This window comes from Macaca fascicularis, chromosome 6 (genome assembly GCF_037993035.2).
Source record: "Macaca fascicularis isolate 582-1 chromosome 6, T2T-MFA8v1.1".
Lineage (NCBI taxonomy): Eukaryota > Metazoa > Chordata > Mammalia > Primates > Cercopithecidae > Macaca > Macaca fascicularis.
This window is the reverse complement of record NC_088380.1, coordinates 94,494,634-94,512,424: the sequence shown is the minus strand read 5'-3', so window position 1 is coordinate 94,512,424 and position 17,791 is coordinate 94,494,634. Positions and strand designations below refer to the sequence as shown.

At 35.4% G+C, this 17,791-nt stretch overlaps 1 protein-coding gene across 22 annotated transcripts in view; it reads right to left on the bottom strand.

The window, feature by feature from the left end:
• POLR3G (RNA polymerase III subunit G) overlaps positions 1 to 17,791 on the bottom strand; it is a 42,203-nt gene that overhangs the window by 7,108 nt on the left and 17,304 nt on the right. For 11 of the 22 annotated variants that reach the window (XM_065546485.1, XM_005557355.4, XM_005557358.4 and 8 more), the window contains 4 exons: positions 12,361 to 12,417; positions 10,385 to 10,435; positions 6,139 to 6,221; positions 1,157 to 1,303 (listed from right to left, as the gene is read on the bottom strand). In XM_065546485.1, coding sequence (XP_065402557.1) covers positions 1,157 to 1,303; positions 6,139 to 6,221; positions 10,385 to 10,435; positions 12,361 to 12,417 — 338 coding nt within the window. Of the gene's footprint in view, positions 1 to 1,156; positions 1,304 to 6,138; positions 6,222 to 10,384; positions 10,436 to 12,360; positions 12,418 to 14,130; positions 14,264 to 17,791 lie in introns of those variants that run through there. The other 11 variants (XM_073993811.1, XM_073993814.1, XM_045394010.3 and 8 more) reach the window with 4 other exon arrangements.

Genomic DNA, 17,791 nt, shown 5'->3' with positions numbered 1-17,791 from the left:
CAATAGAAATAAAAACATGAATGATCTGAAAAGAAGGCTGGAGACAAATGTGATCTACCACAAATGTGACATATTCAATTTTTAAATGTTTAGACTTAAAATTTATCTGAAAGAGTAGACAGAATATTCAGGAAAATTGTGAAAACAAAAGATTGGACAGAAGACATGCTCTACAAGCATAAACAAATAATCAGAAGCTTCCACTACTTGGAACAGCTTAGTGTTGATTCAAAATAGATCAATGGAACAGAGAACAGAGGTAGAAATGGGAATCTAATAGCTGATACAGGAAGAATTTCAAAATCAATGAGGAAAGCAAATTATTGAAGAAATGAGGTTAGCAGCTGGCTAGCCACTCGGAAACAGATAAAAAATGTATCCACACTACTCTGTTTATATCAATATAAATTTCAAAAGATAGCAAATTTAATGCAAAATAAATATAGTAAAGATTTCATAGTTGGAACAGTTTCTGGAGAAGCAAAATTTGAGAATGTGGTATAAGAGGCTGAAATGAAATGAAGACAAAGGTCACCAGAATACAGAAGAAACTCTCCACCTAGGGTTACTGTCTGAGGTGTCTACAAAGTCCCAATGAGGCTGTGGTCTGCAAAGTTACCCTGCTAAAAATACCTGATTGACTCAAGCTACTTCTGAAATGTACTATGTGCATTTCATTCTAAAAGTTAGGCATCCCAAATCGAAAACACAGGGTCCTGACTCAGCCAGATACCTGAGGTTAAATTATCAATCTTCTCTGATAGTGTCCACACGCACTTTGGAATTTGAAACACACTGCAGGGATTCTCCTCTAGACCTATGTGGTTAAGCCCTCCGTTACGTGAATTGCTGACTTAAATTTTTATGTTGTTAAATCTTAACTGCACTAATCTGATCAATCTCCTTAACTTGCAGATTTATACTTACAAAGCTGCCAATCAAGTTATTTTTATCTCCTATATTCAATTTGACATCATTATAATTTCAATGCTATAATAGTTCTCTCGATAGCAAGGAATTGATGCCATTGATAATAATATACTTCTGGTTCCCATCATCTTGGTTTCTGTTTGTTGATTTTAGTACATACTATATATATGATTCCTTATTAGATAAACCTTATTTATTTTGCTGCCATCCCCAAATGAACCATTACCTCTTCTTGCTCTTCTTCATCATATTCCTCCTGTTCTGCAGCATCATCGTCATCGTCATCATCACCTTCTTTACTTTTCTCTTTGCTGCCTTCTTTATCTTCATTTTCCTCATCTGATTTTTCACCATCATCTCTTTTTTCCAATTCCTGGTATAAGCATGTTTCATTAATTTGTATGGAAACCACTAGACTGCTGACTTCCCTGCTTAGCCTTAAGGGAACAGTTATCTATCACCTTATTCTAATCCCATCTTAACACCACCTCCAGGTCACCACTAAGAAACTATCAGTCAACTCAAGAAAGAAGGAATTTACTATCTCACCATGAAACCAGCATTTTCTTTGATTTTGTTACTTAATAATTGGGTTTCAGATTAATACTGGGCTTATCAGCTCTAATGCACAATGCTTAATTTCCCTACCTTCTCTTTTCTTTTGAGAGAAAGTCTCGCTCTGTCACCCAGGCTGGAGTGCAGTGGCACGATCTCGGCTCACCGCAGCCTCCTCCTCCTGGGTTCAAGTGATTCTCCTGCTTCAGCTTCCTGAGTAGCTGGGACTACAGGCGCACACCACCAAGCCTGGCTAATTTTTTAGTAGAGACAGGGTTTCTCCACGTTGGCCATGCTGGTCTCGAACTCCTGGTCTCAAGAGATCTGCCCACCTTAGCCTCCCAAAGTGCTGGGATTATAGGCATGAGCCACAGTGCCTCGCGGTCTACCCTACCTCCTTCTAAAATATTTGAGGTGACTTAGTTTATGGAGAACTTTTAGAATGTTATTTTGTTTTCCTTCTAACATAAAAGGAAACAAAATAAGGTAATAGTATTATTTCAAAATGTCTATGTTTCACTTTATACAGGAGACCATTTAACACTATTATTATAATAGCAAGTCATCCTGGGCTAGATTATCCTAGTTGCATTTTATCTGTGTCTTTATCTCTTTTCTCTCTCATTATTTACTTCCGGTTGCCAGGAATTCTTGTTTCTTAATATATCTGGCAGATGGAGAAGAAAGAGAGAAATTAAAACTCAAATCACAGTCAATACCAGCAATTATCAGAAATTCTAAAAGAGAAGACAAAAGAGAGATGCAGTTTGGAAAGCTTTGATTCCATGAGAGTTCCACTTATCCACAAGTGGAACCATCAGGGAATAGTACACAAAATTAACTTTAAAATTACATCTTTGTATTTTTATTAGGACTACCAACAATTTTTTTCATTTAATAAAAAGTGACCTATATTCATTACTGTCATTATCTGTTCACTAAATTGTACTATGCTCAATTTGCACATATGAGAGAATTTCACAAGTTTTCCAGGAGTCAATAATTTCACATATTAATACTCATAATTAAGGCATAAATCACCTCAGCTAAAATGTGATTAGTCCCCTAAACAGAAATTGGAATATTAATGCATGAATCTGCAAACACTCCATCTCTATTATAAAGTATTTGCTTTGTAGATTACATAGAGAGAGAAAACAGGTTTTATATCTGGAGTAACTACAACTTGGCTATTCCTTTATTGGTTCTTAAATGCGTATCTTTAAAAATTGTAATTAATTCAAATTTGAATTTAAGGAAACCAAAGACAATAGAGAGACTACATTAGATAGGCTCAATTTCTAATCAAAATTCAAACTCTACCTTTCCTGTCTGCTTAACCCACTCAGGCAGAACAAATAACACCAAGGTAATAGACATAAGATGATTTATCTTGATACTGACTCATATGTTGTCTTATATGAGTTATTACTACAATATAATATGTGCAATTTTTCCAAATGGAAATCCTTTTGGAAAAGTGCAAGTAAAGCGTGCTTATGGATCTTTTGCAGCATCTATAATAAGACAGACACACATATATGATGCTATGTTAATATTATAACTTTTTTTTATATTTTAATCAGATCACAGTAAAAAGACCTGCAACCAATAAGTTTGTGTAGTTAATAGGAAACTGTAGTGCCATATTTATTTAGCTCTGTGCAGGGTACACACTATGTCTAAAAAATCATGCTATTATTTTATAATTAAGAACATAGTTATTTAAACCAGTTATGTAAAAGTACGTTTTTTTTTTTTTTTGGAGGAGGAGTCTTGCTCTCTCACCCAGGCTGGAGGGCAGTGGCACGATCTCGACTCACTGCAAGCTCCACCTCCCAGGTTCACATCATTCTCCTGCCTCAGTCTCCCGAGTAGCTGGGACTACAAGTGCCGGCTACCACGCCCGGCTAATTTTTTTGTATTTATAGTAGAGACGGGGTTCCACTGTGTTAGTCAGGACAGTCTCGATCTCCTGACTTCGTGATCAACCTGCCTCAGCCTCCCAAAGAGCTGGGATTACAGGCATGAGCCACCACGCCTGGCCAAAAGTACTTTTTAAATTCATTGCCACATAGGAACTAGGAAGTCTATATTTCTATTATTGCTATCTCAAATATCTTTAAAAAAAATTCTCATCTTTATTTCCACCATAGAGATCTAAATCAGACTCATAAAATAGGTTAAAAATAGCAGATTTATACAACTTTTTAATAAAAACTGATCTCAAAGTCACATACATTGTCTCACTGCTTCATTCCTTTTGCATTAAGCTACTAGTTTCAGCTCTTCTACTTACTAGTCTCCATTTTCTCTCCTGTTGAGATTTAACCATCTAACCTTACTACTTTACAGATTTAAGAATAAAATGAATAATATAAAGACACTGAAAACAGTGTTCAATTATAGACAGAGAGCAGTTCTTCTGGTTTAAATATTATACAGCCTTACAGCCACCATACAGAGCCTCCTGTTATGCAGAAAAAAGAAATCTCAGATATTAGTTTACCACTAAATACTCACAGATTAATCATGAGATTTGAATGTATGTCACTCCCTATCCATCCATTAATATACTATTATAAAAAAATTTGGAACTGTTTTTGCTGAAAAAATCAGCAATAAGAGAGTCATCTGGGAACAACTTTTGCTCTGCTAAACTCATTGGTATTTCTAGATTTAAATTTCCAGTTTTACCAGTATGTGTCCTGAAAAAGGTGTTTAAATGTAGAGAATATGGAAACACAATTTGTTACCAGGAGAAACCACACCCAGAGGTCCAGATCAATCTTCCTTACAGCACATGTCATCTTAGTAAGTTTTCTCCAGGAAGCTTTAAGCATAGCCAGAACCTGAGTTCAATCAATACAAACTGGCTAGAACTGCAGTCCCATCATTCCAGTATAGTTAAACTTGACAGTTATCACTGCTCCTTCGTCAGTACTCTGGCTTTATTTTTCAGACATGTTATCTCTAACTCAAGTACTGGTCAAATAATAAAATAAAAATATGAGTTTCCACTAGCAAGTAGCTGTGCCTACTTGGCCAGGCAAGTAAAAAATTTAAAGCCTTGACTTCCTCATCTGTAAAGAAGGAATAATACCGACCTCTCCTTGTTGTTACGAACTTTTATGAACATAACATATATGTTCATCAAGGAGGCTGGCACAGAATAAGTTTCAATAAAGTGTTAGCTGTTACTGTCATCATCATCATCAAAGCAAGACAATGCATGCACTGATAATGGTAGTTAATTGGTATAATCTCCATAAAGAGCAATGTAACAATAGCTATCCATTTCATACAGTGCACGTAAGTACTGACCAAACAAATATTGTAGAAAGCTACCCTACACATGTGAAATGACATACTTAACATGAATTCATTGCAGCACTGTTAATAACAGCAAAACACTAGATGAAACATAATGTCTGTATGTCCAATTATGTAGGACATTAATTAAATAAATTACAGTTCATTTTTATAGTGCAGCCAAAAAAAAAAAAAAAAAAGGATGAGGTAACTCTACACAGACTGATATGGAACCACATCCAAGGTATTTTGTTAAGTGATAAAATGAAAATGCAGAATGTAATACGCTACCTCTGTCTTTAAAAAGAAAAAAAAAACAGCCTCGTATTTGCTATGTATGAAATACTTCTGAAAAATACATATAAGAAACTAGTAACATTGGTTGCCTATAAGAAGGGAACTGGATGACTAAAGAAAGGAATAGGAGGGAAATTTTTCAGTGTTTTAACCTTCTGAATCTTACATTTTTAAATTTTTGAAATATTTAAATTTTTAAAATTTTCAGTGTTTTAACCTTCTGAATCTTACATTTTTATTTGTGAAATATTTAGATAAAGAAAGCTATAAAAATAAGTTCTATAAAATACAGTTTTCCCTCAATATTCAATACTTAACATAAGACCAAAAAAAGCATTAAAACAGTACATATTAACCAACAGGAGGAAAAATGAGAAGTTTTTAAAAGAATTACATATGTAACTCTTTGTAAAACTTTTTCATGTTTCTCTTTTTTTTTTTTTTTTTTGAGACGGAGTCTCGCTCTGTCGCCCAGGCTGGAGTGCAGTGGCCGGATCTCAGCTCACTGCAAGCTCCGCCTCCCGGGTTCACGCCATTCTCCTGCCTCAGCCTCCCGAGTAGCTGGGCCTACAGGCGCCCGCCACCGCGCCCGGCTAGTTTTTTGTATTTTTTTTTTTTTAGTAGAGACGGGGTTTCACCGTGTTAGCCAGGATGGTCTCGATCTCCTGACCTCGTGATCCACCCGCCTCGGCCTCCCAAAGTGCTGGGATTACAGGCTTGAGCCACCGCGCCCGGCCTTCATGTTTCTCTCCCCCTGCATGATTCAAATACAAGCGGAAAGGGGGATACAGTGAAAAAGAAAGAGGTGACAGACGATGAGGTAAGTGGCCAGGCAAGTGGTAACGAAGGACAGGACAGACCCTCCATATCTCCCAGCCCACAAAGTTCAAACCTTCCCAGTTACCTTAAACGCTGGGTTCGCTTCTGCCAAATTTTCATTATTAAAAAGTAAGAGAATGCTGAAAGGTTGAGACAAGAAAGCAAAAGGAGGTAGGATCTTTTACATTTTTTCAGTTCACTTGTATAGTAAGAAGAAAACCTTACCTCAATTTTTTTCAACACATCTGCAGTATTAGTGAGTGATGTGCCTTTGCCTGCGTCTTTTGCCTTTTTGGGTTTTGGGCCTGCTGAAGTAAAACTACCGGTTAACACATTTTTCTGCAACTGCAACTGTGTATTATATTTCCTTGTCTTTGTGTATGCTGTCCAGCATTGTGCTACTGCATCCTAGGCAGTCACATAGTTTCCAGAGTAAATTAATTTTCTCAAAGAATAAACAAATCACACCTCACCAATTTTCCAATGATAAGGAATAAATGATAATCACTTAATAGGATTTTTCTTTTTTTAAGACTGAAGTATATTTTTTACTAGTACTGAAAATTGGTACTGGCAATTAATATCATTAGGGCCAAAACTGCTAAAATGTTGCCTCAGATAGAGAAGTACCAAGAGTATAGTGAAAGGCTCCCACAAATCCACCTGCACTGGCTTCTCCTTCACTGATAAGTGTACTTCATTCTAACCAGAGGAATCTTACCAGGTGTGCAAAATAAAAAGGAAGTGCAGGATAAATATTCTTTTCGGCTTTAAAGTCAACTATAGATGTGTGATCCTCTAGGACATGACCAGTATCATTCAGGCACAAGTATTTTATTATGAAAATAATATACTTGCCCAATAAAAATGAATGGTATAAAAGACAGAAGATAAATTGCCATATCTCAAAATTCTGCATTCAAGCTAAATATGATTATATACTGTATCTTTAAAATAAAATAAAAATATGTCTGCCTTAAATACATATGTGCAAAAAATGTAAATTGTGTATGTACTTCAAATATGTGCATTTGCCAATGGTGAAAGAGATGACAATGCAACACACAGTATCTTTGGAATAAAGATTACAATAGTTAAACTGAATATACTCATCATATGAATCTGAAAACTCAAAAGCATATAAGTGAAATAAAATGTTGTAATGGCTTTGGGCTACATAATTTTTTTTTCTACTCCTATCAAAAATATTGCATTTTGAGGCTCTTCTGAAAGTGCAGGGTCTAGAGAACTATTTCACATATAAATTCTGCCAGTCAGTTACCAAAGCAATATGATAAGCGACAAAATTGTCCCATTGTGGTCAGAGAGTATTACAGTTCTTTTCCAAAATAAAACTAAACACTTAGAAATTACTTTGCAAGAGGAAAATGTGGCTCAGGAAGATGTAATTTTGTTAAAGATTAACATTTAACCTACAAAAGAAAATTTTTAGATTGTGGTAGATGACCCATAACTGATGGAATTACAATTTACTGTGTTATACTGAATTGCCCCTCAGGGAATTACTGAGCTCAGAGCTCCCAAACATATGTATTAGTGATTCCTCAAACAAAAGTAGTAGTTAAATTTAATGATGGGTAACTTTCTCTGACCCCCTTGGGGGCAAAGACTGTTTAATATGAACTGTAACAAATAAAATATAGCATCACATATGAACAAGATCTCAAGAAATATAATATTAATGCCAAAAAACATTAGCTAAGAATGTATTCTACTTACATAATGAAATCTTTTTCTAAGAACTTTTTATCAAATTATTTAATTTCATAACATAAACCTTTGTTAAAGGGATACTAAAGAATATGGTCAGGTAAGTAAACTAATTTTTTTTCCCATCTTTGACCAAGTATCTGCATATATTTGAATAGTTTCTTTTAACACATGGCAGTAGCTGGTTCTTCAAGAAACAACTGTTTTCAGCCTTTGACTCTATTGTTACTGTTCACTTCTATGTAAATCAATGGAGGGCATCTTAACAAAAAGGAGAGTCCAAGCCTATCAGAAACAAGACATAAAAATTACACCATATGTAATAAAAAATACTAGAGCAACATGAGAAACAAAGTTTCATTGTTGCTTTGTTTATTAACAAATGGAAATCCTGATACATTGGGAGCTTTTACTAATGATTAATGTGGGTATAAAATCCCAGGGATGACATATTTGAAAACGTTAACTCCTCCAAAATGAGCACATTCTTTTCAGCTTTAAAGTCAACTACAGATGTGTGATCCTCTAGGACATGACCAGTATCATTCATGCACAGGTATTTTATTATGAAAATAATATATTTGCCCAATAAAAACCAACAGTATAAAAGACAGAAGATAAATTGTCATATTTCAAAATATTCTACACGCAAGCTAAATATGATTATATACTGTATCTTTAAAATAATATAAAAATACACATGTGCAAAACATGTAAATTGTGTATGTACTTCAAATATGTGCATTGTATTGTATGTCAATTATATCTCAATAAAGGTGTTAAAACAGGGAATGGGAATTCCTTCTCTTCTGTTCGTTGATAACCCCACTGTTCTTAACCTCGCTGGCTACCTTCCTTTTTCACTCTTCATTCTTCATAGCAAAATTCTAAGAAGACTCATGTATGCTAGCTGTCTCCATTTCCTAAGCTCCATTTACCGGTTAAGCCATTCCAATATGGATTCTACCTCTGCGAATCTTTCAAAAAGCTCTCACTGAGGTCACCAATAACTGACACGCCAAAAATGAGCGAACATTTTCCAGTCTTCATCCTATTTGACCTCTTAGCAGCAATGTCTAACATCTTTTAACATTGTTGACCACCTTTCGAAATACCAGACTACCTTGTGTAACTCTGCTCTCCTGGTTCTCCTCCTCCCTCCCTCTTTCCAGTTTCCTTCTTTGCCATTCAGTCTCCTCTACCAGCCCATTAAATGTTGACATTCCTGTAAGCTCAGGTTTAGGCCCTCCTTTCTTCTAATTATCTAATTCTGCCCTAGACCATCTTACCCTTTCTTTTGGTCTCAATGATCGTATCTCTGATAATGACTACAGTCTCCATTTTGAAGTCCATTCCCCTGTGTCCAACAATATATTTAACATTTCTATTTGTATATTTCAAAGGAACCATAAGTAACACCTTTGAACTGAACTTCTGATTTTCTCTCACAAACCTGTTATTTCCCTATTTCCTCTTCCACAACTGTGTCTCAGTAAACTCCTACTCATCCTTCAATCTCAACTCCAGTTCCATTTCCTCAAAGAACCCTTCCCAATGAGGACAGTGTGTTTTTGTTTAATGATGTTACCCCATTTGACTACAAGCTCCATGAGGGCAAGGATTATTCCCACTTTGCTCAGTTTTATTCCTGTCAACACAATGTCTGGCAATAACAGATACCTATTTACTGAATGAAATTACTAAAGAAAAACAAACTGCAAACATTCACTTTGGCATTCTTCTATACAACATAAAACTCTATTTTATTGGTTTCCCAATTTTAAAATGTTTTAGTAATAATTCATACTGTAGCCACTATAATAAAAAATCTGCAATTATGCAAATGAAAAGGTCCACAGTAATTGAAGAGTCTTTCTTAGCATCTCCAGGATTCCACAACTAAAGGAAAATCCTAAGTGAATAAATACAGAAAACCAAATATTGCATGTTCTCACTTATAAGTGGGTGCTAATGAGCACACATGGACATAAACATGGGAACAATAGACATAGTGAACTACTAAAGTTGGGAGGGGAGGACGGGGTGGAGTGGGTTAACTACCTATTAGGTAGTACACTGACTACCTGGGTGCAATATACCAATGTTAACAAACCTGCACATGTACCCCTGTATGTAAAATAAACACTGAAATTTCTAAAAAGATATAAAATTTAAAAATTAAAAAATAAGACACAAAGAAAAGGCAACAACTAAGGGAAAAAAACACCCAAAAGATAAACAACAAAAAACAAGCTTTAGCAAAATAGTTATAATGCATTTTTATATATACAGGGGGACAGAGAGAGGGAGAAAGAGAGTCAGGGTCTTAGAGTGTCAAGGTCTTGCTCTGTCTTCCAGGTTTAAGTGCAGTGGTGCAATTTGGGTGAACGGCAGCCTCCGCCTCTTCGGCTCAAGTGATCCTCCCACCTTAGCCTCCCAAGGAGCTGGGACTATAGATGCATGTCGCCACACTTGGCTAATATTTGTTTTAACTTTATGTAGAGACAAGTTCTCACTATGTTGCCCAGGCTGGTCTCAAACTCCTGGGCTCAAGTGATCCTCCCACTTCAGCCTCCCAAAGTGCTGAGATTACAGGCATGAGCCCTCTTGTCTGGCACAAAATACTTTAAGAAAAGCATTAAGAACAGTTGAGTATAATTTTGGGTTGACAAGTCCATATTAACAGAATGTAAGAAATAACCTTTTCCTACCTGAATTACTATTATATTAGTGAATGTACCTTTTTTACATTTATTTCTTGGCATCATCTCTCTTGGAAGTCTTCTCCAATCTGTACATAAAATAAAAAATAAAAAAATTGCAGTTTCCTCTAGGAATTAGTGGCATTGAATATAACTATGTGAAGGACACAATAGTTGTCCAGGAAATGACAATAAAGTGCCTTAGTATCTGACTTTACAAATTTAGCTTGAAACATAAAAAAACAAAATCCAAATATAACAGACAATGATATATTTTCTCCTATAAAGAAAAGTTTATCACAATAGCTTTGAAACAGTGCTATAAAATTTTTTGGGGAAGAAAATCTTACGGTAATTATTTGTGGGTGCTGGAATTATGACAGTTTTTCTTAAGTATTATTTATATTTATTTATTTGACTACTTTGTATTTCATAAGTTTTCTGTAGTTGATATATTTCTTATGCAACAAATTTTTTTTTCAAAAGTATGTTACCACAATCCCAACATATGCAAAATGAAATAAACAATTCTAACATCTGAAAACTTTAAAATTAAAAATATAAATAGCTGTCAAAAATAAATTTCCTCCAATAAATAATTTTGCTTATATTACTTAAATAATTCCTCTAATGTGTCACTTTCTTTTAATTTTTAAGCACAGAGTTAAACAGAAAATTGAAGCAACATAAAAGTTGATTTAAAAATACTGCCTGCTAATAAAGAAATTTCGGAGCATTTTTACAAAGCATTTAAATCTCAAGTCATTTTACCTGAAAAATAAATTTTGCTTTGAATATATTTTAGTTTTTGTAAACTATTCATTTTAGATCATGATGGGAATATATAAAGAGAATCATTTGAGAGATGAATACTAATGAAACGGAAGAAATGAGAGACCTAAGTTGTTTCCAACCTTACCAACACTGAAAAGATAGTACTATCATCTGTGAAAACGATAATGCTATTAATGCCATTTATGTTTTTACATAAGGGCAGTTTCCATAAAAGACCAAGGACAGAGACATAAAAAGAATGTGAATTAAAATGAGAAGATCTGGGTTCTAACAGTATCTGACAGGTCACTTTATTTCTATGACAACTGTTTTTATTTGCAAAATGAATGAGTGGGATGAGATCTCCTTTACGGCCCCTTCTAACTTGTCCATACTCAAGGTAAAGCTTCTTTTTAGATATAGTTCTTTTGAAAAAGAAACCTAACAACTAAAACTAGTCTGCTTAAAAGAAAGGAAGATCCATGAGCTTGGCTTAAAATACCTTTAAAACAAGAATTTTGTTTTCTCTTCAAATGCTCTAAAATTGCTCTGGAGCATAGTATTTGTGCTTCTTGGTACTACAAATTAAAATTGTGATTGTGGCTAATTAAATTGGAAAATCCAAATGGTTTGTTTGGCCTGTCCTATTTTTATAAAAAATATATTTTAAGGGCTGGGCACAGTGGCTCACGCTTGTAAATCCCAGCACTTTGGGAGGCCAAAGTGGGCGGATCACAAGGTCAGGAGATCAAGACCATCCTGGCTAACACAGTGAAACCCTGTCTCTAGTAAAAATACAAAAAATTAGTCGGGCGTGGTGGTGGGCGCCTATAGTCCCAGCTACTCGGGAGGCTGAGGCAGGACAATGGCATGAAAACCTGGAGGTGAAGCTTGCAGTGAGCTGAGATTGCACCACTGCACTCCAGCCTGGCCGACAGAGCGAAACTCCATCTCAAAACAAAACAAAACAAAACAAACAAACAAATATATATATACACACACACACACACACATATATATAGTTTAAGAACTTCCACAAAAGCACTTCAACTCTTCCTTGTTTTAGCATAAAAATCTTTTCACCTTAGTTTCTAACAGATTTATATTACTAATTAATCACAATAAAAGAACCAGACTCAATTTTCCTATGGTAAAAATAGAAAACTTAGCCTAAAAAAAAATATGAGGTGAGAGAGACAGCCTTTAAAAATTGTTTCCATATTGTGTGTTTTGCAGTTACCTGGTATCCATTCTTCCTTGTATACCTTCATGTATCTTTTACTATACCTTTCAATATCTAGGAGAAAAAAAGAATAAAGAACTCATTAGGAAAATCAAGAGTAACCCTGAACTTAAGCCATTCCTTTAAGATAATTGAAAACAAGAGATAACATTTTTTATTTCACATGCAGGGAGTTTCCTATATTTGTACATAAGAGAATGGGAAAAAGGGTAAGGGTAGGCAAGGTTGGACTTGGTGAGGGGTTACCAATGTGAGGCATAAATGAGTAACCTGCAAGCCCTACATGCCAACTGCTGAAAACTCTACAGGGATCCTCTGAGCTTGCCAAAACCAGTAAAGCCACAACTGCGGCTCTTGCTTCAGACTGGTCCACCTTATCACAAGAAACACCCTTAAGGAGGGCACAAACTCTTTCCTAGCAGCACAAGTTGGAAAGCAACACTATCACACAAAAGCTTGAAGCCATGTTCATCATAAAAAGTAGTTCAGGAGTTAGTCATGAAAAGCAAAAGGTAATACTAAAGATGAATAGATAAAAACCAGGGACCAAATACGTACTGATTTTTCTTCTATGTTAAAAATATGCTTCCAAATAATACAACCACGTATGACAGAAAGGTAACTAAAATAAGCAGTAGATCAGAGACCAAGAGATCAGGTTTTTCTAGGTATTTTAACTGCTTGACTTCAGGTCAAATGTTTTAACTAATCTTGCCAAGTTTTTCACCTGTAAAACGAAGTCAGCACAAATGAGAGATTCCTAGCATTTGTAACACAACGACTTCTTTTGAAGAATTTTCTCCAAAACAGATTCTATATTTTAAATAATTTTAACCTTCAGTATACCAGAAAAAACAATTTTTAGCCTTTTTCCTCTGGGTACAATAGACCATTTTTTATATTTTAAAATATTTTTAGGTTAATTTCAAATAATGAAATACAGAGAATAAATAAAAAAGATAACAGATAAAAGAATAGCTATTGAAAACTAATCATTGGAACCCAATTAAAAAGGGGTATAAAGGATTTGAATAGACATTTCTCTAAAGAAGATACAAAAATGGACAAAAAGCATGAAAAGATGACCAACATCACTAATCATTACGGAAATTCAAATCAAAACTACAATGAGATACTGTGTTACAACCACTAGGATGGCTAGGATCAAAAAACCAATAAGAAACACTGGCAAGGATATGGAGAAATTTGAACCCTCATATATTATTGATAGGAATGTAAAACAGTACACCCGCTTTAGAAAACAGTTTGGCAGTTCCTCCATATGTGAAATACAGAGTTATCATATGATCCTATGTGCATACTCAACAGAAATGAAAACATACGTTCACACAAAACATGTACAGGAATGTTCATGACAGGATAACTTATGTAATCCTGAAAGTGAACCGACCCAAATGCCCATCAAGTGATGAGTGGATAAACAAAATGTGGCATATATCCATACAGTGGAATGTTATTCAGCCATAAAAAGGAATGAAGCACTCATATGCACTAAGCCATGAATGAACCTTGAAAACATTATGGCAAGTGAAAGAAGCCAGTCACAAAAAGACACATATTACAGGATTCCACTTATATGACATGGTCAGAACAGATAAGTCTCCACAGACAGAAAGCAGATTTCTGGTGCCACGGGTTGGAAGGAGGGAAGAGTAGGGACTGACTACTAAAGGTTACGGAATTTCTTTTCTGGATGACGAAAAGCTTCTAAAAACTTAGATAGTGGCTGGGCATAGTGGCTCACACCTGTAATCCCAGAGTGGCTGGGTGCAGTGGCTCACACCTGTAATCCCAGCACTTTGAGAGGCTGGGGCAGGTAGATTACTTGAGGTCAGGAGTTCAACACCAGCTGGGCCAACATGGTAAAACGCCATCTATACTAAAAATACAAAAAAAAATTAGCCAGGTGTGGTGGCGTGTGCCTGTAATCCCAGGTACTGAGATTACAGGTACTGAGATTGAGGCAAGAGAATCACTTGAATCCAGGAGGCAGAAGTTGCAGTGAACCTAGATCATGCCACTGCATTCCAGCCTGGGTAACAGAGCAAGACTCTGTCTCAAAACAAACAAAAATTAAATAGTGGTGTTGGCTGCATAGCTCTGTAGCTATATTAAAAGTCACTTAATTGTACACTTCAAGAAGTAAATTTTACACATGTGGATTGTGTCTCAGTAAAGCTGTTACTTAAAAATCATAAAACTAGGCCCAACACAGTGGCTCAGGATGGATGTAATCCCAGCACTTTGGGAGGCCACGGCATGTGGACTGAGTCCAGGAGTTTGAGACCAGCCTGAGCAATATGGTGAAACCCCATCTCTACAAAAAATACAAAAATTAGCCAGGCATGGTAGCTCATGCCAGTGGTTCCAGCTACTTGGGAGGCTATGGTGGAAGGATGGCTTAAGCCTGGGAGGTGGAGGCTGCAGTGAGCTGAGATTATGCCAGAACAAGATCCTGGGTGACAGAACAAGATCCTGTCTCAAATAAAAATAAATAAAGCTATTGGAGATTTTACTAAGCAATTAACTATAGCAAATCCAAATTTATATTACATGTTTTACTGGTTTTGAAGGTAAATTTAACCAAAATGGGCAAAGTCATTTGAATGCAGTTTTCTGTGCATCAGCTGCCACACACAAACCTAGAATATATGCCTTCTGTATTTCCTGATCCCAGATTCCAAATGCATCTTTAATAGGTTCTAACTTATCATTTCCTCTGGTTCTTTTTCTCATAGGTGTATCATCTAAATAATTTCATATTACAAATGCATTTCTAGTACAATCTAGCTTATCACTACTTCCAAGTCTTCTTGTACTTACATATCTAAAATGCAATATTTTAAAAAACTTTCATGTCTCATACTTCTATTGAAGAGAGGATGGCCCAGCCATCTTCTTTGCTCTATACTTGCAAAATATTTTCATTATTAAATTTAAAATCACCAATTAACATGATCAATCCAAAAAACAATTTCATGTCTATATAATCAATTTCCTTTTGATCATTATTGTCTCTGCCTTTATGTTGAGCATTTGCCAGTTACAAAACACATCAAATTAATTTTGGTGCATAAATATCATAAAACAAAACAAAAACGATCACCTCATTTTAGCAAATGGGATGTTCCAGGTTTTTGATACAAAGTATTACATGATGAGTTCTTCTTCAAAGATTGACTGTACAAGGTCACCATAATTCCTTTTTAATTCTTGGAGAGAGTGTTTACTCATTGATTCTTGAATTTGAGAAAATTCACTGAAGACAATATCATCTGAAGACTCAGTCTGAGATTTTGCTTATACAATCAATTTAATCATCATCATTAGCATCCAGAGAGCTATCTATCTCTTTGCATTTGTCTTCTGATTCATCTAAGAACTGTGGAATATGTTTTACTGTCAATTTTGGACATTATGAGCAGAAAATTAAAAAATTTTGAAATTTTCAATTGTATTAAATGAAAATTAAAACAGAGCAACTACAAATATGAAGGTCTCTGAAGACTTTATGTCTTCTTAAAACACAGATATAATACTTTGGACAATGTAACAGGAAAACTATATGATGACATAATAGTGATAATTCATTTCAATTGCACAGTCAATTCCATCATTCTCCCATTTTTTATATTTATTCTTTTTTTCAGTATAGTGGGGAATGTCTGATGAATAATGATAAGGTAATATCTATGATGATGAAATAGGAAGCTATTTCAAGATAGAGAAAAAATAAGATCACTCAGATTCCACAGTTATCTTAGATATATAAAAGGGTTCAATGGGCTGATATGGTATTCTAAGACAAAATGAGTTTTCCTTTTTAAGTAAATTTCTGTTTCTTCTTTAGAAAACCTCTACGCAAGAATAAAAGTTATGAATATCAATCACACAAACAATAAGAACTGCTCCAAAAATACCGCCAAAAATTTATATTGAGTCTCATGGACACGGATGGTATAGCAAGAATTAGTAAGCCAAATTCCATTTATTTAGTAACAAACCTATGGACGTATTTAAGTAAACGTATTTTTCCATTAAGCTGTGAGGTTCTGAAAATGACTTATGACACCATCACCACTGTCAGAATCATGTTTCTACCTCAAAGGACTCTGTAGTTCAGGAGCTTGAGCTAGAAACCACTGGACTGGACGATCTCTACATCCTCTTACAGCTAAAATTCACTAAATAATATTCATTGGTGTTTTTCCTTTATTATATAACAAATTTTGATGCAAAATACTAATCATTTCTATAATTCTACCTGAAAACATTAAAAACAAACTTTGAAGACGTTGCAACATGAAAAATGTTCATTCCATGCCTTCAGTTCTTTAGGACTGATCTCAATGCCCTGAGCCACCAGCCACTTGACTATCAGGAAGTCTTGAGATCTCCCACCCTATTTGTCTGTCCTAGTGTCTAATGATTTAGTTCTTTACAGTAGCCCTTAAGTCTCTCTTTCCTAAAGAACACAAGTGGCAAGTGATGCACCTGATGAAGGCACAGTCATGCAGTATCTCTATCCGGAATATGATTCTGACAGTAGGGTGGTTCTGTTCAGTCTGGCCAATTCTTTTTCACTCATAGCATGGATATTATATAAATTTATACATGCACATATATACACATATTATATAAACCTATATACGCACATATAAATGTATATATTTTATAGAAAAACCTTTATTTTTAACATGAGTGTTTTTTAAACACACTATATCAGGAAAGAGAGGTAAGCTGGGTGTGACGGCTCAGGCCTGTAATTCCAGCACTTTGGGAGGCCGAGATGGGAGGATCGCTTGAAGCCAGGAATTCGAGACCACTGTGAGCAAAAAAACGAGACCGCTGTCTCTACAAAAAAAATAAAAATAAAAAATTAGCCAGGCATGGTGGTGTGTGCCTGTAGTCCCAGCTACTCAAGAGGCTGAGGTAGGAGGATCACTTGAGCCCAGGGGTTTGGAAGCTGCAGTGAGCTGTGATCGTGCCACTGCACTCTAGCCTGGGTGACAGAGCGAGACCTCATCTCTAAAATACAAAATAAAACAATAAAAAAAAAAGACAGAAGTAAACATGAAGATCTCAGGGAGAATGTACTTGTATCAATCTGGAAATTTCTATATAAGAGTTTTCCCCTGAAAGAAATAAAAGCAAAAAAAACCCTTATTTTTAAAATACTTTATTGCCTAGTTATCAAAGATAAAGTGCCCCTTAATCCAAGTACAAGCCAACCATTCCCATAGACCAACAACAGAATTATAGTTTTTTGTTTGTTTGTTTGTTTGTTTTTAAGAGACAGAGTCTCGCTCTGTCACCCAGGCTGGAGTGCAGTGGCACGATCTCGGCTCACTGCAAGCTCCACCTCCCGGGTTCACGCCATTCTCCTGCCTCAACCTCCCGAGTAGCT